At 58.9% G+C, this 22,388-nt stretch overlaps 2 protein-coding genes across 4 annotated transcripts; both read left to right on the forward strand.

Moving 5' to 3' along the window:
* The first annotated feature begins 1,647 nt into the window (after positions 1-1,647).
* On the forward strand, positions 1,648-18,199 carry TRPM2 (transient receptor potential cation channel subfamily M member 2). 2 transcript variants are annotated; one of them, XM_018913202.3, is made up of 31 exons: positions 1,648-1,727; positions 2,173-2,341; positions 2,798-2,978; positions 3,379-3,545; positions 3,991-4,171; positions 4,782-4,843; positions 5,029-5,229; positions 5,534-5,636; positions 5,839-5,960; positions 6,899-7,249; positions 7,579-7,716; positions 8,301-8,430; positions 8,688-8,833; positions 8,966-9,078; positions 9,219-9,435; positions 10,036-10,154; positions 10,467-10,599; positions 10,735-10,906; positions 11,158-11,341; positions 11,511-11,689; positions 11,831-11,963; positions 12,083-12,170; positions 12,730-12,817; positions 13,131-13,282; positions 13,786-13,862; positions 13,953-14,054; positions 14,356-14,442; positions 14,591-14,696; positions 15,604-15,705; positions 16,109-16,225; positions 16,363-18,199. In XM_018913202.3, exons 2-31 carry the CDS (start codon positions 2,282-2,284, stop codon positions 16,486-16,488), a joined length of 4,137 nt encoding a protein of 1,378 aa, XP_018768747.2. In that variant the 5' UTR covers positions 1,648-1,727; positions 2,173-2,281; the 3' UTR covers positions 16,489-18,199. The 2 variants fall into 2 exon arrangements, with proteins under 2 accessions (XP_018768747.2, XP_050833876.1); XM_050977919.1 differs by having other exon boundaries at positions 16,109-18,199.
* A 62-nt stretch (positions 18,200-18,261) lies between these two features.
* LRRC3 (leucine rich repeat containing 3) lies at positions 18,262-20,986 on the forward strand. Of its 2 annotated transcripts, XM_050977922.1 has the most exons (3): positions 18,262-18,358; positions 18,566-18,708; positions 19,671-20,986. In XM_050977922.1, exon 3 carries the CDS (start codon positions 19,684-19,686, stop codon positions 20,533-20,535), a length of 852 nt encoding a protein of 283 aa, XP_050833879.1. In that variant the 5' UTR covers positions 18,262-18,358; positions 18,566-18,708; positions 19,671-19,683; the 3' UTR covers positions 20,536-20,986. The 2 variants fall into 2 exon arrangements, with proteins under 2 accessions (XP_050833879.1, XP_050833880.1); XM_050977923.1 differs by lacking the exon at positions 18,566-18,708 and having other exon boundaries at positions 18,270-18,358.
* The last annotated feature ends 1,402 nt before the right edge of the window (positions 20,987-22,388 follow it).

Below are 22,388 nucleotides of genomic sequence, written 5' to 3' on the forward strand. Positions count from 1 at the left end.
GGGCTTATGAGCTGCTTGTGGCCATGCCCCAAGCCCCCACGAGCCTGTCTGCCTTGTGGGGCCACTGACAAGAATTAGGAGTGCATTTGACCTTATTTCAACTGCTCTTTCTCCAAAAAATCAGATCTGCTGGGGGTTGTGCTGATGCAGAAATCCAGCCTGCCAAAATCTGCCTCCCAAGGTCAGTGGGGCTGTGGGAGATCCCAGGAGGGAGGCTGATAAAACAGCTTTTCCTTGCTACTCCATGATTTAGCATCAGCACTCCTTGTGCCCACAAGGACTCCCCACCCTTGGGTGAAATGCAGGATTTGGCTTGAAGAAAGCATCAGCTGAGCCTAGTGCTTCCTCCATTACCTAATCCCAGCTCTCCTGAGAGGACCTCACCCCCCTTGTACTCCAGAGACCCCAGGAGCATTTCCACCTTTGCCCCAGCAGCTCTCCCATCTCAGCAAAGGGGGCTGTGAGTGTTCAGGGGGGTTCAGGAGTTTTGCAGCAAGCCCATGTGCTTCTTGGAGCTCTCAGGGCACCTTTGCAGGGGACACAGGACTCCAGCACCCGGTCCCTGCAGCCAGCATGTCCATATTCCCAGATTTTCCATGCAGGGCCATGCTCAGGCTGCTCACACAAGAGACCTAGTTTCTGCTCTCCCTGCTGCCAGAAATATCCCAGCTGCCTGCAGTGGAGAGCAGGTGAGGAGAGCCACAGGCTGGCAGTGGTGGGGCACTTTGGGGACATTGACGGGCTCCCCCGGGGAAGCGTGGTGCATGCTGAGGCTGGTCACCACACACGTGGGGACACCCTGTGTCAGGATTGTGCTGAGGGGATGGCAGGTGGGCCAATCTCCACCCTGGCAATGATGGATGGGGAGCCTCAGTGGTTTTAGTTCATGGGCATCTTTTTCTTTTTTGAAGGCCAGGTTGGACAGGGCTTGGAGAAACCTGTCCCTTCCCTCAGCAGGGGGGTGGAAGGAGATGAAATTCAAGGCCCCTCCCAATTCAAACCACTCTGGGATTCTCTGATTCTCTTCCACTGCCCTCAGGATGGGGGTGTCCAGGAGCTGCAAGCCTAGGAAGAGGAGCAAGGAGGCTGAGCAGCACAAGGCACAGGAGCCATGTCCGCACGCGGCCGCTGCGCCAGGCTGCTCCCCTCCGAGCTGAACAAGGTGTGCCCTGAGAGAGGAGATGAGCCTGCCACGCACCCCAGAAAGATGAGCGACTTCGAGGTGGTCCCCAACCTCCAGCAGAGCAGCAGCAGTGTCTCCAGGAGCAGGAGGAAGGCTCATTTCCCCGCTGGCAGCAATGAAAAGGCAAGTTCAGAGGTGCTGGAAGAGGGGATGGTTGGGCACACGCGCATGGAAGAGTCTTAGTGAGTGGCTCGTTAAAAGGAGCGTTAATAACTGATCAGGTTGGTTTTAGGGACAGACAGAAAACCTCCAAACATCTGAGACACATGGCCAGCACTCATATCCCTTCTCCTTGGAGTGCATCTGGCTTTGTCCTTGCTGACAGCGATGGAGCTTTCATCCTTCACTCCCCAAGCAGCACCCAGATGTGCTCCCATCCCCATGGTGACTGGCCCCTGGAATAACTTCTGGCCCTTTCCAGAAACCCTGACCCCTGGCTGCTTTTCTTGCTCCACCAGGAAAACCTCATCTCCTGGATTCCTGAAAACATCCGAAAGAAGGAATGCACCTATTTTGTGGAAAGCTCCCAGACATCAGATTCTGGGTAAGTGAGACACTCCCTCCTTCCCTCCCCTGCAGGGGAGCAGAAGTGAGGGCTGGTGATAAAGCTACAGCACCAGAAAACCCCAACTTTCTTTCACAGGGATTCAAAACCCTCTTTTTAACTTGTTCTTCAGCATGTGGTGAGTCACCACAAGGCTGAGATTCTGTGCCCCAGGGAAAAACATTTCCAATGCTGTTGCAGGCAGTCATTTCCACCCTAAATATTTCCATCCTAAATCTCTAGCGGTGGAAATATTTGGATTTTTTTTTCCTTAGTTTCCCCCCAGACATTGCCCTTGTTTCTGCACAAGTTCTGAGCTGGAGGAGCAGCTGGGTGGGAGATGTGGGGCCCGTGGTGTTCCTAAGGAGAACAGCACCTCCTGCCCAGGCTGAGGCCGGGCTTTGCCTTTGGCGTTTCTCCATGAAGCTGTTGGTGTGTTTTTCAGGAGGATCGTTTGTGAGTGTGGCTATCTCAGGGAACAGCACCTGGACGATGCTGCCAAGCCTCCCATCTTCCTGGGGAAGGAATGGGACCCCAGCAGGCACATCCAGGAAATGCCAACGGATGCCTTCGGTGATATCCGCTTCACAGGGCTGGGACAGAAGACAGGGAAGGTGATCTGCTTGTCCCACCCGTGGGCGTGTGGGGAGCCAGTGTCTGGGTCTTGCCATGGCAGATGGCATGGGAGCATTTCCCTCCTGGATGAGAGGACATTGGGAAAGGGTGGAATTGCCCCAAAGGCAACAGTGACTCAAGCAGTGGAGGGGTTGAGACAGGACCCCTCCTCTCAGCCTTAAACCCTTTCTGAAACCACAAGACTCGTGATTCAAGGAGTGGCTGTTCACTGTCCTCCCCCTCAGATTTGTCTGGGGGATGTTTTTTCCCAGGAAAGGGAATGGGAATAGGGTCATGGACAAACCTCTGGACCAGCAGCAGCAGGACTCTGCTGTGGAATGGTGTTGGGAAGCCTCTGGGGTGGGACAGGAGGAATTGTGCTGGAGGTGTCCGGTAACCCTGACCCCATTGTTCATCCCCAAAATCACAAATGTGTGTTGTGCCTTTTCCTGCAGTACGTGCGTGTCTCCTCGGATACCCCCCCACGGGTCATCTACCACCTCATGACACAGCACTGGGGCCTCGACCCCCCCAACCTGCTCATCTCAGTCACCGGGGGAGCCAAAAACTTCGTCATGAAGCCAAGGCTGAAGAACATCTTCCGGCAAGGGCTAGTCAAGGTGGCCCAGACCACAGGTAAGAGACTGCAGAATTGCAGAATCATAGAATAGTTTGGGTTGGAAGGGACTTTTAAAGGTCATCTGGGTGCAGAGGGTGTCCCTGTGATTGTACCTGGCCATGCCAGGTTCAGTAAGCTGGGCTCTTCTGGAGATGCTGAGCTGCTTTAGGAGCCCTGTAGGTCCTACCTGGACCACGATCACCAGGGATGGGCTGCTCCTGCTCTGCCCCTGAAAAGAGGCTCAGAAGGAGCTGGGCTCAGAGAGGTGCTGAAGAAGGCATTGCCTGTCCTGTCAGGGCAGGGAAGAGCCATCTTCTGTTGGATGGAGCACCCCAGGGACCCACAGCCATATGGGGGAGGCTGGGACACCACTGTGGGCAGAGCCTCTCCCTTCCCATGGCCCTCTGTGACCCCCAGGTGCCTGGATCATCACAGGGGGGTCCCACGCTGGTGTGATGAAACAGGTGGGAGAGGCAGTGCGGGACTTCCTCCTGAGCTGCAGCCACAAGGAGGGCGAGATTGTCACCATTGGCATTGCCACCTGGGGGACCGTCTACAACCGGGAGAGCCTCGTCTGCCCCATGGTGAGCCAGGCAGCCCAGGAAAACCCAGCTGTGCCAGAAGTGATGGTCATGGAACTTCAGAATGGGTTGGGTTGGAAGGAACCTGACATCTCACCTTGTTCCACCCTCTGCCACGGGCAGGGAGCTTTTCATTAGACCAGGCTGCTCCAAGAGCCATCCTGCCTGGCCTTGAGCTCTTCCAGGGATGGTCCCAGGCTGATATTTGCTGAGAAGCCCCTCCATCCTGCCCCCAGTGGTCCTGTGTTTCTCCTGGGTGGACTCTTGTGGGTGTGAGGCCAGTGGAGCATGGGGCAAGGCTGACATGAGCGCTGTGGGGGCACAGGGACAGTTTGGCCAGACTGTCCCCACATGCTGACCCATTCCTGTCCCCACGTGCTGGTTACCTTGGCTATCTGCTGCTCCTCTGCCAGGCTTCTCCCAGAGTGTCTCCTCCTGCACCTTACAGGGGGGCTTTCCTGCTGAGTACATGCTGGATGAGGAGAACCAAGGCAGCCTGTCCTGCCTGGACAGCAACCACTCCCACTTCATCCTGGTGGATGACGGGACCCACGGGAGGTACGGGGTGGAAATCCCCCTGAGGACCAGGCTGGAGAAGTTCATTTCAGAGCAGACCAAGGTGAAAGGAGGTAATGGCAACACACAGCCTGGCCTGAGACAGGAATGGGCCATCCCCCTGGAATGGTGTCTTTCCTGGGCTCCAAGGAGCTGTGGCTTCCCCAGAGAATCCAGGCAGAGGGTCTGAGAGGATTGCCATGATAAATGTGGAACCTGGTTCCTCCGTGACACAGATCAAAACCTTTCTCTCCCAGACTTATGGGATCACTAAAGGAGTCCCCAAACCTTGGGATACTGAGCTGGTCAGGAAAAGTAATTTCTCCCAAAGGGCCAGGTCCCAAGGGAGCTTCCAGGCATCACCTTCTCACTGTGCAGGTGATCTCCTGCGATAACACAGGCACTCCTGTGCTCACAGAGCCCCAGAATCCCCTGAGCTGGAAGAGATCCTCAAGGATCCTCAAGTCCAGCTCCTGGCCTTGCACAGAACACCCCCAAAAATCACACCATGTCTTTGACCTGCCATGCCAGGCAATCACTGGGCATGGTTTTCCTCCCCTCCCCTGAAGCCTGACATGTCAGGGACACTGCTCCCACCTTGCTTATGTACTCCACCACTCAGAGGAGACCATACAGGGGGAATTGGCCCTAGGGAAGGTCACCCCGGATTTTGCTTCCCTGCAGGTGTTGCCATCAAGATCCCCATCGTGTGTGTGGTGCTGGAAGGAGGCCCTGGGACTCTTGATGTAAGGAACTGCTAGTGGCAAGCTGAGGCAGGGGAAGGCAAAGGAGGGACAGCCCCTTTCCCGGGCTGCTGCTCCCGGTGGTGCCACAGGGACAGGAGCACTGGGAGCAGCAGAGAGTCCCCAGCTCAGAGAGGGCCTGCAGGTGTCTGGCTGGGATCCTGACCAACCTCCCCGCTCTGTTGCAGACCATCTACAATGCCATCACCCACGGGACCCCCTGTGTGATCGTGGAAGGGTCCGGGCGGGTGGCCGATGTCATCGCGCAGGTGGCCAACCTGCCCGTGGCCCAGATAACCATCGCCCTGATCCAGAGGAAACTCAGTGTTCTCTTCCACGACACCTACGAGCTCTTCACTGAGAGCAAACTGGTGGAGTGGACCAAGAAGGTGAGTCCCGGAGCTTTGGGAAACCAAAGAGCTCCCAGGGGTCCTGCCCTATGAACAGCAAGGGTCCCAGTGGGAAGTTTAAGCCTCATCTGCCCCCAGCCATCCTCAGCATTGTCCTGGTGGGCACCCCAAGGGCTCAGGCTCCCTTTGGGCACAGAGGGAGTGTGTGTGACCAAGCCATTGAGGAGGACACAGCACAGGGGTTCTGCAGGAGATGGAGGGCGGTGAGGAATTGCCCAGCACAGTGGGGAGCAGCAGGGAGGAGATGCTGCTGCCCACTGCTAGCCCACAGCTCTCCTCGTAGATCCAAGACATAGTGCGGAGCCGGCAGCTCCTGACCATCTTCAGAGAGGGCAAATATGGCCAGCAGGACGTGGATGTGGCCATCCTCCAGGCCCTCTTCAAAGGTGAGGGCTGGGGGCCTCCCTGGCAGGATGGGGCTCAAGTCACCTCCTACCGCTGCTTGACTTATGGGGTCACCAAAGCAGTCCCCAAACCTTGTTCCTGGGGAGAGATGATTATCCAAAGGGCCACACATCCAAGGAGGCTTCCAGGTGGGATCTTCTCACTGGGTGGTCCTCTGTTGTGACATGGGCACTTTGCATGCAGCATCCCGAAACCAGGACCACTTTGGTCGGGAGAACTGGGACCACCAGCTGAAGCTGGCCGTGGCCTGGAACAGGGTGGACATTGCCCGAAGTGAGATCTTCACAGATGACCATGACTGGAAGGTAGGGCCACACCTGTGCTGCTTGTCAGGCCTGTGGATATGGAGGGCATTTCTCACCTTGGCTGTGCCCAGGGAGAGTTTTAAAGGGATTTCTCCTGGACCCTGAACTCCCAGTGCATCAGCTGGGGCTGTTCTTCAAAAATGCTCTCAAACACCCAAAGCAGAGCCAAGCACACACATAGGCAATGGGTATTTTGCTCAAAACCAGTGTTTTTAAAGATCCCACCTAGAACTTAAATACCTCTTGACAGCTCTGCCCTGTGGGCACTGCTCAAACAGCAATTTGTGTCTAAAGTCATCTCACCCAGCCTGGTGCTTCCCTGCTCATACCTCATGGCAGAGTGGGGCAGGGGCCAGCTCTGCCATCCCTGCCTGATCCTGCTGTTGAGAAGCCAAGGCTGAGCAGGGTTGTCTGTCCTTCCTGATGGGGCTGTGGAACTTGTAAGGGATTTTCCTACTGCAGCCAACAGTTTGGGTTCCCCCAGCTGACACATCTTTGATGAGACTGGGAAGGGCTGGTGGGAGCTGGGAACCCAAATGTGAAACTTTTGAGGATATATGCCCCATCCCTGGAAATGTTGAAGGTCAAGCTGGCAACCTGGACACCTGCAAGGTGTCCCTGCCCCTGGCAGGGGATTGGAATGAGATGAGCTTCCAACCCAAACTGTCCTGTGATTTTGGGATATTCCTGAGCTTGGGATAAGTGGTCTCTGCCCTACCCATCCCTCTGCCCAGCAGCCAAGGGGGCACAGGGCTCCACTGCCACAGAGGAGTGCCCTCTTCTAACTCCCTGGGAACATCCCACAGTTTTTTTGGAAGCTCTTTCGCATCCAAAGGCTCGTCCTGTGCTCAGGGACAGAATCTCCCCCCAAGTGAGGAGCATGGTAGGGTGCAGCTCTGAGACCTCAGAGCCCCTCACCTCTGCCTCTGGCCTGCCAGCCCTCAGATCTCCACCCCGTGATGGCAGCTGCCCTGATCTCCAACAAGCCCGAGTTTGTGAAGCTGTTCCTGGAGCAGGGAGTGCGTCTCAAGGATTTTGTCACCTGGGACACCCTGGTTTACCTCTACGACAACCTGGCGCCGTCCTGCCTGTTCCACAGCAAGCTGCAGAAGGTGCTGCTGGAGGAGAGGGAGCACACGGCCGGCTCCAAAACGCCGAGGCTGCAGATGCACCACGTCTCGCAGGTGCTGCGGGAGCTGCTGGGCTGCTCCACGCAGCCGCTGTACCCCAAGCCCAAGCACACGGAGCGGCCCCGGCTCTCCATCCCCGTGCCGCACCTCAAGCTGAACGTACGCATCTCAGGTTACCAGCGGTGGGGAGGGGACACCGCCTCGGGGAGCTGTCCTGGAGGCTGCAGCCGGGTCTCTGTCCTCCTGTCTGCTCAAAAATGGCGCTAAAAGTGCCTTTCGGTCATCTAAAAGGTGCAGCTTCCTACAGCTGTGGCGCTGTGTGGATGTGTGATGCGGTGGGGTGGGTGCACGGCTCCCCCTGATCCCAGCCCTAGAAAAAGCGAAAATCCCAGGAAGAATCCAGTCTTGGCCACCCCTGCAGCTGGGCAAAGCCCTTTCCATGGGTGGTGGAGGCAGCAGCAGGTGTTTGAGCGTTGCACACCTTGCAGGTGCAGGGGTCGAGCCTCCGCTCCCTCTACAAGCGCTCCCCTGGCCGAGTCACCTTCACCATGGACCCCGTCCGGGACCTGCTCATCTGGGCCGTGGTGCAGAACCGCAGGGAGCTGGCAGAAATCATCTGGGCCCAGGTACCACGGCCTGCTGCAGCTCTGGTCACAGCTGAGGGGCTCACATGGAGCCAAACCTCACAGCCCCTGGAACCTGCTGGGATTTGGGGGAGTGGGAGAGCTGTCCTGAGCCTGATCCCAGCCAAACAGCAACCAGCTAGCCAGCCTGGGGGCACTCAATGTCCATCCCCTGCCACACCATGAGGCCAGATCCCTCCCTTCCTGGCCAGAACAGGCAGAGGGGATGTGCTGGGCCAGAAGTGGGCTAGTCAGGCTGAGAGCCCCCAGGGACATGGTAGCTGGGCTGGAGAAGGCTTCCACTCATAAACAGCATTCCAGGCCAAGAGGCAAGGCAGCTGGTGGCACAGTGAACATGGCAAGGAGTCACTCTGTCCCATCAGCCACGGGCAGGGCTGTTCTCATATTCCCCAGGCAGTGAGTTATCCACAGGAGAGCTTGGCTCAGCCCTTGTCATGGCAAGCTGATCCTGAGCATCAATCTGTTTGGGCCACCCTCCTTCCTTCCTGCGGGACCTGGGGAGGGCTTGTCAAGGCTTCTGGGACGTGACAGATTGTCCATGCCTTCCTTATCCTCTTCTGTGCCAGAGCCAGGACTGCATGGCAGCTGCACTGGCCTGCAGCAAAATCCTGAAGGAGCTGGCCAAGGAGGAGGAGGACACGGACACCACTGATGACATGCTGGCCCTGGCTGAGGAGTACGAGCACAAGGCAATCGGTGAGCAGGAGGGCACCAGCACCCCAGGGCTGCTCCTGCCCCCCCAGAGCTGGTGAGCTTTACCCAGGAGATGTCTGGGGGGTGGGAAATGAGGGTCCCATCCCCACAGCTGGGGATTATGCTCCCCAGGCCATGCCCACACGCTGGTGGGAGTACAGGGAGTGCCACTGCGTGGTGCCATGTCCTGATTCTGCTCGGAAGGGAGACTCTGTGGGCCCCAGAGCTCAGGCTCCTCTCCCTGGTCCTGGCCCTTCCAGGTGTGTTCACAGACTGCTACCGCAAGGATGAAGAGAGAGCCCAGAAGCTTCTCACCCGTGTCTCCGAGGCCTGGGGGAAGACAACCTGTCTGCAGCTGGCGTTGGAGGCCAAGAGCATGAATTTTGTGTCCCATGGGGGTGTCCAGGTGGGCTGCCAGCAGTGCTCCTTGGAGGGGATGTGCCCAAGTGCCCCCAGGATCCAGAGCTCCCCATGGGTGGCTGTGTGACTCTGCCCTTCGGCCTCGGTAGCCAGCACTCCTCTTCCTCCCTCTTCACAGGCTTTTCTAACCAAGGTCTGGTGGGGGAAGCTGTCTGTGGACAGTGGCCTTTGGCGGGTGATCACGTGCATGCTCTTCTTCCCCTTGCTCTACACCAACCTCATCACCTTCAGGTATTCTGGCAGCTGGGACACTCTTGTGCTCAGGCAGGGCTTCCTCCAGCCTCCCCCTGTGGCTGGCTGGGCTGGGGGACACTGCCATGGCACCTCCTGGGCAGCCCAGCCCAGCCCACATCCTCCATCCCCACTCCCAGCAGGGAGAAGAGGCTGCAGCCCATGGGCTGCCTGGCACGCCTCCGAGCCTTCTTCACAGCGCCCGTCGTCATCTTCCTCATGAACACCCTCTCCTACTTCACCTTCCTCCTGCTCTTTGCCTACGTGCTGATGGTGGACTTCCAGCCCACGCCCTCCTGGCGGGAATACCTCATCTACTTCTGGCTCTTCTCCCTGGTGTGCGAGGAGACCCGCCAGGTGTGGGCGGGCACAGCTGAGGCTGGGAGGTGGCACAGGAGGGGACACACCCTTCTGGGTGCTCTGGGAGGTGCCACTCAGCTCATGTTCCCGTGCTGCTTCTCGTGTCACCCCCTGTTCCGAGAGGTCCTGGCACGTGGAACCACCAGATCCCCCATCTCTGAGGCCAGGGATTCTCCCTGACTGCATCTGGCTTGGCCCCAAGTATTTGCAGAAGAAAATGCTGTAGGGCTGGTGGGATTTTCCCAGGAGGTGTCTGGTGTCTGTTTTGGGAATGTCAGGAGATGGAGGGAGCTCATCCTTTGGGTGAAATCCCAGTAGGATTTCCAGGTTTTGCTTGACGTTTGAGATTTTCCAGCTTTTGCTTCAACATCTCAGTGCCTTTCTCCTCCAGCCTGAAGAGCCTCAGTGGCCCTGGTGTCCCCACACTCCTTCCCAGATGTCCCCATGCTCCTCCCATGCCCCTAGAGCAAACCACTGGGTTTGCTGGGTTTTACCTCTGGGTCAGCAGGAGTGTCCAGTGATGGCCAGAGGTTCTGTGTGGTCCTTCCCCTCTACGAGGCACATGAGTGCCTTACACCCAGCCCCTTTTCCCCACAGCTGTTGTATGATCCAGATGGCCTCGGGGTTGTGAAAATGGCTTCTCTGTACATCAAGGACTTTTGGAATAAGCTGGATATCTGTGCCATCCTGGTCTTTATTGCAGGGCTGACTTGCAGGTGAGCTGCAGAATTCAACAGTATTTTCACAGAATTGTGGAATCTCAGACTGGTTTGGGTTGGAAGGGACATTAAAGCTCATCATTAAAGCTCATTCAGTCCCATCCCTGCCATGGGCAGGGACACCTTCCACTCTCCAGGTTGCTCCCAAGCCCTGTCCAACCTGGCCTTGGACACTTCCAGGGATAGCCACAGCTTCTGTGAGCACCCTGTGCCAGGGCCTCACCTCCCTCTCAGCAATTCCAACCTAAATGATTCTATATGGTTCTATGGTGGCACTGAGGTGTTTCCTTTCCTCTCCTCCGTGCCCAGGCTGATCCCATCAACATTATACCCTGGGCGCATCATCCTGTCCCTGGCTTTCATCATCTTCTGCCTGCGCCTGATGCACATTTTCACAGTCAGTAGAACCCTGGGGCCCAAGATCATCATTGTGAAGCGCATGGTGAGAGCTCCCCCTGCCCTGCTGGGGTGAGGCTGGACCGTCCTGCTACAGCAGCTGGATGTGCCACCCCTGTTATCCCATCCTGGAGAGCAGCTTGCTCCAAGACACAGCCATCCCTCCCCTCTGTCTTTGCAGATGAAGGATGTCTTCTTCTTCCTCTTCCTGCTGGCAGTGTGGGTGGTGTCCTTTGGGGTGGCCAAGCAGGCTATCCTCATCCACAACGAGGAACGTGTGGAGTGGCTTTTCCGTGGCGTGGTCTACCATTCCTACCTGACCATCTTCGGGCAGATTCCCTCCTACATCGATGGTATGGGACACTGGCTGTGACAACCATGGCACGAGCAGGGTGGCTGTGACAAAGCTGATGTACCAAACTCATGCCGTGCTGGCCCGTGGAAGTGCCACAGAGCTGGCAGTGAGCAGAGCACCTGGGATGGTGCACATGGAGGTCAAATCCCTGCCTGGTGCTAAGTTCCCTGGAGCTGTCTGAGAGCAGAACATGCTCGCCAAGACACCCAAGGTTTGGCCACCACAGAGTCACGCTGTGCCCTCCCACAGGGGTCAACTTCAACATCGACCAGTGCAGCCCCAACGGGACTGACCCCTACAAGCCCAAGTGCCCGGAGACAAATGGGGACAACAAGACACCCATCTTCCCAGAGTGGCTGACGGTCATCTTGCTGTGCCTGTACCTGCTCTTCACCAACATCCTCCTCCTCAACCTCCTCATTGCCATGTTCAAGTGAGTCGGGGGGGCTCTAGGTGTTGGGATCCCACCTGGGGATTGTAGATGTGGTAGGAGTAGCTGCAGCTCAGGGCTGATGAGGAAGCTGGGTAGAGCTGGGACACCATTCAGACACGCTGTGCCCCCTCATCCCCACGGCACGGCTGACACCTGGGCTCTGCCCCAGCTACACCTTCCAGCAGGTGCAGGAGCACACGGACCAGATCTGGAAGTTCCAGAGGCACGACCTGATCCAGGAGTACCACGGCCGCCCGCCCGCGCCCCCGCCCCTCATCCTGCTCAGCCACCTGCAGCTCCTGCTGCGCCGGGGCTTGCTGCGCCAGCCAGCCACGCACCACAAGCTCAGTGAGGACCAACATCCCCCTCCTGCCCTCTGCCCCCTCCTCAGGACACGCCCCGAGGCACAAGGCTGGGCACAGGGGCTGTGCTCCTGGCATTGGGAATGGCCAGGGATGTGACAGCGCTGCCGCCCTCTTCCCTTGGCAGAGGAGAAGCTGGAGAAGAACGAAGAAGCTGCCCTGCTCTCGTGGGAGATGTACCTGAAGGAGAGCTACCTGCAGCACCAGCAGTGCCAGGAGAAGCAGAACACGGAGCAGATGATCCGGGACATTGCACAGAGGTAAAGCCTGCTCCCTGAAAAGAAAATTCCTTCTGTCCTTTGGTGTCCTGGGCATGAAAGAGTTGGGATCAATGCAGGGGTGGCTGCTGAGGGTGTTCCAGCCTGCACTGTCTCTCCAGGGTTGATGTGCTGGCAGAGCTGCTGGACTTGGACAGGGTGAAGAGGACGGGGGTAGTGGAGCAAAGACTGGGCTCTCTGGAGGATCAGGTGAGGCAAAACCAGGGCAAGAAAGGTGAGATTTTTCCAGGGTCTGAGTCAATTGAAAGGTGAATTTTTTCCAGGGTCTGAGTCTGTTGAACCAGAACCTCTCTGAATCGATACCCTTTGAGACAGTTTGAGCTTCCTTGCCATTAGCCATCTGAGGGTTAAAGGTTTATAGGAAAAGCTCTGACTCCAAAGTAAACAGGATGCAGGTGGGAAGTGCTGGGATGGGCCACTGCCCCCACTAGTCACCCAAACAGTCAGAGCTGACCCAGCTCTTCTCCTTGGCCCGAGAGGGCCCTTCAGACCTCCTGGAGGCAGAGACTCTCTGTCCCCTCCCTCTGGAGCCTTGGGGTGCCCAGCGAGCCAGCCCAGCCTTGCCATATCCCGTTCTCATCTTCCTTTCCTCCTGCTCAGTAAAAGTATTCCCCAGGAGAAGGTTTTCCAAGGCAAACACCAGGACACAGCCAGGATCACAGGGCACGGCAGTGCCTCCTGCCAGGGCAGGGTCCCGTGGCACTCAGGGGACAGCAGGGCAGGGGTGACCCTCTGCTGTGCCCTGCAGGTGCATCAGAGTGCCCAGGCCCTGCGGTGGATGATGCAGGCTTTGCGGGGCAATGGCTTCAGCTCGGCAGAGGATGTGCCACCCATGGGTAAGCAGAGCCAGCTCCTCCCCAGCAGCAGCGGGGCTGGGCAGCCCCTCACACCCCTCTGCCAGGCAGGGAGGCAGAGGTTCCTTTGGTCCTGGGAGGTTTGGTGTCTCCATGAGGTCATCCAGCCCCTCCTGAGTCCATTCCCACCTTCCTCAGGGCTTAATGCCAGAAGGGAAGCCAGGGTCCATGGTCCCAGGGGACACCAACATCCCCACGGAGAGACCCAGCCATCCCCCTCAGCAGGGCCCCAGTCCACAGTGCTGGACTTGGGGCCTTGCTTTGTGGGACCCTGCTGTCTGTGTCTGCCTCACAGGCTCCTCCAAAGCCCTGGACACCAAGGAGATTGCCCTGGAGGGGAGACCCCAGGAGAGCCAGCCCCCGTGCCACGTGCTTGCCCGAAACCTCCTGTATCCAGGGTCTCACACTCTCCGCTTCCCTGTGCCCGATGAGAAGGTGCCCTGGGAGGTAGGAGCTGGGACTCTGGGCACTGGGGCTGGCAGGAGAAGGCTTGAGGCATATCCTGACAGTGGTGGGAAGAGGAGCCCATCATCCCATTTGAGAGCTGTAGTTCTTTCCAGCCCTGGGACCCTTGGCTTCTCAGAGTCACTGCTTGAGTGACCCCAAAGAAAAGGGCTAGGTTCCATTCCTGCTAGGATCTGCAGTGTCAGGAATGCCTGGGGATGCTTGGTTGGACACAGGGGGTACAACCACCCACCTCTGCATTTCCTGAAGCATGGCTGGGTCAGGGTCAGGGACAGGATCCAGTACTGGCCTCTGCGGGGTGTGAGCCCTCCGGCCAAGACTGTGAGCTCTGCCCCAGCAGAGCCTGGAGCATCCTCTCAAGAGTGGTGTCATGAGCTGGGCAGAGGAAGACACTGGGCCATAAGGTGTCCCTGGGGTCCCAGCCCCTGCCTGCTGTGAGAGCAGGGGCACAAGCTGGGGGGCTGACACAGCCATGTGTCATACAGGTGGATTTCCCACTCTACGACCCCCCTGCCTACTCGGCTGAGCACAAGGACATGGCTGTGCAGGACCCCTTCAGCCTGTGAGTGTCCCCCCAGGGCTCCCCAGCCCTCCACCCCTTCCCTGGGTGGCACAGCCAGCCCTCCCTGCCGGGCTGCCTCCCACCCTCCAGCTCCTTGGAGTCTCTCCTGAAGATCAACTACAACACCATGGACGGGCTGATCGACCGGCAGAGCTTCCACGGGCTGTACGCTGTGCAGGATGGGCTGCCCCTGTGAGTGTCCCTGCCCCTGTGAGTGTCCCTGCCCCTGTGAGTGTCCCCGCCCCTGTGGGTGTCCCTGTGAGTGCCCCTGCCACAGCAGCTGCCTGGCAGGACAGGCATGTGGACACGGAGAGGCCAGGAATGCTGGGCACATCCATCCCATCCCCACTTTCCCACGGCTGGTGGTGGGGCAGGGATAACTGCATGCGCTGTCCTTAGGGCTGACCCCCCAAAACCACCCCAAAGGTGTGGGCTGCAGGGGTAGGGAAGGGTTTTGGGGTGCACAGAGGGAGCCCTCACTGTCGCCCTGCAGGAACCCCATGGGCAGGACGGGGCTGCGAGGCCGTGGGAGGCTGCACTGCTTTGGGCCCAACCATGCCCTGCACCCCGTGGTGACCCGGTGAGTGAGTCCTGCTGAGCATGTGGGGTGGAAAAGGGGCCATGGGGTCACCTCAGGGACCTGGCCAGACCCCACACTGCCAACGTGAGCGCTGCTGGGCAGAGGGGAGCCACGTCCTGCTGCAGCATGACAGGGGCCTCTCCCACAGCTGGAGGAGGAACCTGGATGGGTCCATAATAAGGAAGAGCCTGAAGAAGATGCTGGAAGTCCTGGTGGCCCAATACCCCCTGTCAGATGTCTGGGCTCTGCCTGGGGTGAGAGCTGGCAGAAACCAGGGGAAGGGAAGGGAAGGGAAGGGAAGGGAAGGGAAGGGAAGGGAAGGGAAGGGAAGGGAAGGGAAGGGAAGGGAAGGGAAGGGGAAGGGAAGGGAAGGGAAGGGAAGGGAAGGGAAGGGAAGGGAAGGGAAGGGAAGGGAAGGGAAGGGAAGGGAAGGGAAGGGAAGGGAAGGGAAGGAAGGGAAGGGAAGGGAAGGGAAGGGAAGGGAAGGAAGGGAATGGAAGGGAAGGGAAGGGAAGGGAAGGGAGGGAAGGGAAGGGAAGGGAGGGAAGGGAAGGGAAGGGAAGGGAAGGGAAGGGAAGGGAAGGGAAGGAAGGGAAGGGAAGGGAAGGGAAGGGAAGGGAAGGGAAGGGAAGGGAAGGGAAGGGAAGGGAAGGGAAGGGAAGGGAAGGGAAGGGAAGGGAAGGGAAGGGAAGGGAAGGGAAGGGAAGGGAAGGGAAGGGAAGGGAAGGGAAGGGAAGGGAAGGGAAGGTCCCACAGAAAAGGGGGAATCACAGGTGTGTGTCAGAGCCTGGCTCAGGAGGTACCTCTGCAGAGCACCTGCATGCCAGGCTGCTGGGGGAGCAGCTGCCTCCTTCCATTCACCCACTCACTCTGACCTGCTGCCTCTCCCTCCTCCTCCTCCATGGCTCCAGTCCTGACGTCCTTCACTGAGCCTGTTAAGCCATTGGCAAAGTATCCTTGGCAGACACTGGATCAGGCAAACTCAGACATCCACTGGGGCAGAGCTGAGGACTTTGGGCAGGAGGGGGAGGATGGGAGGCACCAGCAGACCTTGTGGTGTCTTCTGCAGCAGTGGCAGGCCTGATGGCCAGGCTGGTGGCAGGGAGGGAGGCTGGAGCATGCTGATGGCAGGCCCCAGTGCTGACATCTGCTTTGGCACAGGGCTCACTGGAGCCAGGTGAGACGCTGCCACTGAAGCTCAAGTGGATCCTGCGCAGGGAGTTCTGGCCCCAGTTCCAGAACCTGCTGAAACAAGGCACTGAGGTGGGGACACAGGAGGGCCCAGTGGTGTGGGGGCATGTGGGCATCACCCTGGGTGACACATAGGTGTCATGGGGACATCACCACGTCTTGGGGACATGTGGGCATCATGGTGTCACAGGGCCATGTGGGTGGCCCAGGGTGCATCACCTCTTGGACACTGCTCCCACCAGAGAGGAAGGGCCAGGGGAGGTGAGGATGTGCCACAATCCGTGTCTGGGGGTCAGGGAGCAGCCCAGAGATGCCAGGGAGGGCTGCCCACAGCAGTCTATGCCTGCAGCAGTGGGTCCCCATGGCAGCAGCAGGAGTGGGGCTCTGGTCTCCAGCAGGGCAGAAGACCCACCCACCCCAGGGTGCCCTCAGGGAGGTGGTGAGGGCTCTGCTCAGGTGGCATCCCCATGCACAGGTGCACAGGGGGTACCTGGACGACCCACGGAACACGGATAACGCCTGGGTGGAGACGGTGGCCATCAGCGTGCACTTCGACACTTCGAACGATGTGGAGATGAAGCGGCTGAACTCGGTGAGGGGCCGCCACCCCCGGGGCTCCCTGGGCACAGCAGCCACGTCTGCAGAGCCACATCCCCACAGGTTGGGGACGGGAGGCGCTGTGGAGCCTGGCTGGCAGCACACGTGTGACATCTGTCTGTCCCCCTGCAGTTCCTCCAGGGCTGTGACCCGGAGCTGTGCATCCGCTGGCAGGTGCTGGACAAGAGGATCCCCCTGCACGCCAACCACAAGGAGCTCCTGCACAAGGTCTCAACCCTCCTCGGTGCCTACTACTGAGGCTTCGTGCACAGGGCTCCTGGCTGGGAGCTGCAGCTCCACCCCAGCTTGCCTGGGAGAGCACGGGAGCTGCTGGAGCTGAGGTGCTCTGGGTGCCTCTGTGAATTTATGTTGCAGGTCTCTGGGAGGAAAAGTGTCCCCTCCCTAAGGGCACTGCTTGGGCAGTGCATCCCAGCCACCTGAGCCACCAAGTTCATCCCCAGCTCGTGTCTTGGTGCTTCCACATCAGCCCACAGCACTAGCCCAGAGCTTGGGGCACACAGAGCCACGGGGCTTGTCCTGTGAGATGGTCCTTCTGCCCACTCCAACCTGCTCTTGGCTTTGGGGGGGCACTGGGAGCTTGCCAGTCCCAGCTACCCCTCCTCCAGAATATCCATCACTGCTCCCTGCTTCTGCCCTACTGCCACAGATCCCAAAGGATTGTTCTGGAGAAGGCCTGGAGTCCCTCCTGTGGTGGCTGCCCCCATACCTCTGGTTGCCCCAGACCCAACAACACGGTCCTGAGCTGTGAGCCAGCACTTGTGAGGGTGTGAGCATCTCTTGGTTTCATAGCCCTGCACAGGCCCACCTGCCATGCCCCAAACTGTGTGTGATCCTGCTTGTGTGTGCTGAGCACTGGCTTGTAGCTAAACTTCCCTCCTCTCTCTGAGCCAAAGCCCCAGCTAAATGTCACCTGCCTGTCCCCACCCCTTGTGCACATGGATGGGAAGTGGCAGCTTGCTGGGACACAGGTGCTCTGTGGTTCCTTGGGCAGGTAGGGACAGGAGAGGGGACATCTGTGTGTCAATCACAGACATCCCTGCTTTTAAGGGGTCTCTCACTCACATTTTCTGTTGCCTGCCATAAGGAGAACAAGGCACGGTGGATACATTTTTTGATCATCCAGATGAGCCCCACGGTGGTATGTTATGTCTGGGACTGCTCAGGAAGGGATTTTGGTCCCCCACCTCCTCCCTGTGGATCAGACACTGGCCAGCCAAGGCTGCTCATCCCATGCTGGAGGCCACCAGGGCACAACTGCAGTTTCACCCCCCTGCTGCACGGGGATTTGGCAAGGGGAGGGGGCTCACTCTGGCAATGTATTCAACCCAGCTCAATAAACCATTATTAAACACTGCAGGCTGCTGGTGTCTTACAGCTCTTTAACCAGGGGCCCTTCCTGGCGGCCATGCTTGGAGCACACCTCCAGGATAAGCCCAATTCCCACCCCGACCTTGTACAAACTCACTTTGCCTGCAGACTCACCCCCAGCGATGGCTGAATCACGGGACGGTTTGGGTTGGACGGGACTTCAGTGCTGGTTTCATTTCAAGCCCCCTGCCGTGGGCAGGAACAGCCTGCAGCAGCCCAGGAGATGAGGACTCCTTTAGAGCTGATATGCTCGAGAGGACTGGCCCCATTCAGAGCTGATATGGGAGCTGTGCTCCGAAGTGCTGGCACGGCATCTTCTCCCATCGCTCCAGGACTGCTGTCTGCTCCTGATCTCCCGTCACCTGCAGGCGGGGGCCCGGCTGGGGAGGGACGGATCGCTCCTTACAGCAGCTGATGAAGCTTCTAGACTGGCAGCCGGGACCGCAGCCTCCCAAAACCTGCGGGAATCTCATTAGCAGCGCTCAATTTCTGCGCACTGGTCTCGGCGCGGCCACTCTCCCGCAGTCCCTGGCTGTCCCACCACGCTGCTCCCCCCGCCCCGTCCCCGTTCCCTTCCCCGCACCGCCCGGTGCCGCCGCGGCGGGACCGCCCGGCCCGGGGAGCGGCCGCAGCAACAGGTGGGGCCGGCCGGGATCGCGGCCGAACCGAAAACCGAACCGAACGGGCGCCGACATCGCACCCACATCCCGAGCGAAGCAGAGCCGCCCTGGCTGAGCCGGTAAGCGACCCCCGGGCTCCGGGGCAGCGGGGGCGCTGGGGTCGGCGGTGCTGCGCGGAGGAGCCCCGGGCCCCCGGTCCCCGGCAGGGCGGGCTGGAGCATCTCCCCCGCACAGCCCCGGTCCGGGGAGGCTGCGGCTCCTGAGGGCCCCCGAGCACTTCCATGCGGTGGGATCGGCATGGCTTTAACGCGTCCTTGTGCCCCCAGAGAGACGGAGCTGTCAGAGCTGCCAGAGCCCGGGTCATTTTGCACGGCCAGAGGGATTCCCGGGAAGCCCATCTTCATATCCCCGGGCAGAATCCACTGCTGTGGGCAGGGCTGAGGGCAGAGCTGCGGACAGCGTCCTTCAGGTATGAGCCCACCTCGGGTATGAGCCTCCCTCAGGTGTGAGCCCCACCCTGTGGTACCCTGAGCATACCTGAGGGATGCTGCTGTTACCAGGGGAGTGCCATTAGCAGAAGGATTCTGGTACCACAGGGACAACGACTTGGTGCCCATAATGACATCCCACGGGACATTTAATTCCCATTTGAAATGTTCCTTGGCCTCCCAGACCTCCCCTCCATGAGGATCCCTTCCCCCAGGCTGGCCAAGGCAGCAGCAGGGACATGAGCAGCACCAAAGGCAGAGGAAAGGTGCCCCACCTGTTTCACCTCCTGCCTTGCCCCTGGCAGCACTGGGGTGTCCTTTGGGGCTCCTGCATCACCCCTTTTACTGTGCCAGGCAGAGCCTCCTCCCTTCCCCTCCCACCCCCAGAGTCAGGCTTTCAAACCACACTCTTTGTTTGTTTTAAAACAGCAAACTCACCTCCAAACGCTTAGGTGAAACTCCTGGAAACCAGAAGGGGTGGGAAGGGAAAGCAAAAGAGCTCCACATCTTGTTATTTAAAACCCTGGTGGTGATTAAATCACTCTGATGATCCTTAGAGTCTGACTCATCATTTTTTTTAAACACTCAGGTTTGGTGAGATAAGGATTTACTGCTGCTGCTCTCCAGCAGCAAACTGCTGCTTCTCCTCTTGGAAACTGGCAGCAGGATGGGGCAGACGCTCCCGGCCCATCTCCACAGCCCATCCTGCAGCTCCCTTTGTCCACCTGGGTGGTCTCTGCAGAGACAGGGCTAGGGGAGCTGGGGTTTCAATTTCTAATTAATCCAAATTAAGCTGTCCTGGGAAAGACAGTCAGTGTCACTCCACCCTCATTCTCTGGTCTCATGAGCCCAGCCTCTCACCCCTTTGCCAGGGCACATCACACACAAGCCACGCCTGGCATTCCAGGATAATAACGCCGTGTCCCATCCCCTCCACCCACAGCTTCCCTCCAGCCATGGGAGAGGCCTTGCAGGGACACCCAGGTGCCCTCCTGCTGCTCAGGAGCTGCTGCCACGCCCGGGGAGCTGCCAGTGGCCATGCTCAATGCAAGATGACCCTCACCACCACCACCACCAGCGTGGCCCAGGCTTTCTTCTGCCTCCTGCTCTGCATCCCCTGGGGCAGCTCCTGCCCCCCCAGCTGCCAGTGCACGGAGCGGGCCGGGGCCAAGGCTGTCCTCTGCAGCTCCCAGCACCTGCAGGAGATCCCCAAGGACATCCCCAGAGACGTGGTGCTCCTCAAGCTGGATGCCAACAGCATCACCAGGATCCCCAGCAACGCCTTCAGGCACCTCTCCCACCTGGAGGAAATCGACCTGTCCGGGAACGCCATCGAGAAGATCGACAGGGCGGCTTTCAGAGGGGTGGCGGCGGGGCTGCGGAGCCTCGACCTCTCCGGCAACCGCATCCGCAGCATTCCCAAGGAGGCGCTGCTCGCTCTCGGCGCCAAGCTCCGCCTGGCCAACAACCCCTGGCACTGCGAGTGCGCCCTGCAGGAGGTGCTCTGGGAGGCGCGGCTGGACCCCGACTCCGTGCGGGACATCACCTGCCACACGGCCCCGCGGCAGGAGTACGTGGGCAAGCCGCTGCTCCAGGTGCTGCACGCCGGCGCCAACTTCTGCAGCGTGCGCCAGAGGAGCACGGACGTGGCCGTGCTGGTCACCATGTTCGGCTGGTTCGCCATGCTCGTTATCTATGTCATCTGCTACGTGCGCCACAACCGGGAGCGCTCCTGCGGCCACCGGGAGAACCCGCCGGCACTGTCGGGCGCCCGGGGCCGTGCAGAGACCTCCAGCACCGCCCTGTAGTGAGGGATGGCTGCCAGCTTCCAGCATCTTCACAGGAAACCCATGGCAGAGACCTCCAGCACCACCCTGTAGTGAGGGATGGCTGCCAGCTTCCAGCATCTTCACAGGAAACCCATGGTAGAGAGCACCAGCACCTCCCCAAAGGGCAGGGCTGGGTGCCAGCTTCAGGTTTATCCACAGGGAATCCATGGCAGAGACCTCCAGCACCACCCTGTAGTAAGGGCTGGGTGCCAGCTTCCAGCATCCTCTCGGTTTGGAAAGACAGGTGTCTGCTAAGGAAGGCAGGAGCCTCCCCTGAAATGAAGAATGTAAACCCTCCCCACCCCTCTGAATTGCTATGAATTTGAAATTAAGGGGGTCTCAGGCAAAAAAAATATGGGAGCAGGAAATAATAGTTCTTTAATAGGGAAGAGAAATAAAAGGATAAAAAAACCAATGCAGTAAACTAGAACAGCACTGACAGAGTCAGAACACAGCCTGACACCCTGTGGGTCAGGGGGCTGCCAGCAATCCCATTGGAATTGTGGCTCAGCCCTCCTGCAGTGCCAGGGCTGGTTCTGCTGGAGAGGGATCCTGTAGAAAGGTGGAGTCTTCCTCTGAAGATCCAGAAGAGGCAGCTGCTGTTCCTCTGGGAAATCCAGTGGAGAAGCCATGCTGGTTGTCCAGAATCTCCAGATTTTATCAAGGTAGCAATGCTTGGCTCCTCCCCGTGGGCTCACATCTCCCAGTGGGATGCTGTAGTTCTTATCAGCCATGCAGGGACATTCCATGGGCTGTTATCAGCAGGTGTCCCTCCCAAGGGAGGAGTGATTGTGATCACTGAGAGAGAAAAGGCAAACTGCCCACCTGGCACAAGACAGCTGCCATACAGACGGTAATAGAATCATCTTGCCATGCAGTCTGGAACAACAGGGAGCCCATGGCAGAGAGCTCCAGCACCACCCCAAAGGGCAGGGCTGGCTGCCAGCTCCCAGCACCTCCACAGGGAGCTCATGACCACCTGGTGGGCATCAAAGCTTCCTAGTGGGTTCTCCAGTGCTTTCTCCAGATCAGTGCCACCAATCCTCCCTCCCCAGCAAGGCTGGACTGAGTGTGAGCAGATGACATGGGACACCCAGGTGGGCCTGTCTGTGGTGACCAGGTTGTGGGGACAAACAGCTCCAGGCAGAGCCTTTTTCCCTTCCAGAGCTGGGCTCGCAGGGAATGCAGCCCCAGGCACACACTTGGGGTTGGGAGAGATGGGCAGTGGGGCCAGGAGGTCCCCAGGGTGCAGAGGGGTCACCCCATCCTGGCTCTAGTGGGGCATCAGCCTTGCCAAGGGCAGGCCAGCCTCCCCAAGGCCCTCTGCACCAGGGGAGCTCCAAACCCTTTGTTTTCTCAATAAAGGCCTGCACTTAGGAAAAGCCCTCAGGGTTTGTGCTGTGCTGGGAGATGAGTGTCCAGGGAGGGTGGTGGTGCTCGTGGTGCTTGGGGGGCTTATCCTAATCCAATCTCTCCCAAAGCAGACCAGCCTAAATTCAATGTACCAGCACTACTCCCATTAGGTGCCATCCCCTCCCACCCTCAGCTGAGTCTCCAACAGCCCAAATAGATCTGGTCTGGCCTTATCTTGCCCTTCTCAGGCTGAATTAGAGTTGTTGCTCACGGCTCAGTGATGGAAGCAAATCAAATTCTCCCTTTCCTCACAAGGGAGAAATGGTCCTTCCTGGCAGAGCCAGCTGCAGCTGCACTGAACAGGGAGAGGAGGGAGGGATGCAGAGGCTCACCCTGCAGGTCTGGACCCTGCAAAGGCTCAGGCTGTGACCCACAACCCTTCTTGATGGGGCTGGCACCTCCTGAGTGCTCCCCAGTGC

The sequence above is a fragment of the Serinus canaria genome, chromosome 9 (genome assembly GCF_022539315.1).
Source record: "Serinus canaria isolate serCan28SL12 chromosome 9, serCan2020, whole genome shotgun sequence".
Taxonomy (NCBI): domain Eukaryota; kingdom Metazoa; phylum Chordata; class Aves; order Passeriformes; family Fringillidae; genus Serinus; species Serinus canaria.

Excerpts from the sequence above, each read along its gene's own strand:
- TRPM2 (XM_050977919.1), top strand. The coding sequence starts at position 2,282 with ATGCCAACGGATGCCTTCGGTGATATCCGCTTCACAGGGCTGGGACAG. Across the intron at positions 2,342-2,797 it reads TGGGACAGAAGACAGGGAAG|TACGTGCGTGTCTCCTCGGA; the intron begins GTGATCTGCTTG and ends CTTTTCCTGCAG. Across the intron at positions 5,637-5,838 it reads CCTCCAGGCCCTCTTCAAAG|CATCCCGAAACCAGGACCAC; the intron begins GTGAGGGCTGGG and ends CTTTGCATGCAG.
- LRRC3 (XM_050977922.1), top strand. The coding sequence starts at position 19,684 with ATGGGAGAGGCCTTGCAGGGACACCCAGGTGCCCTCCTGCTGCTCAGG.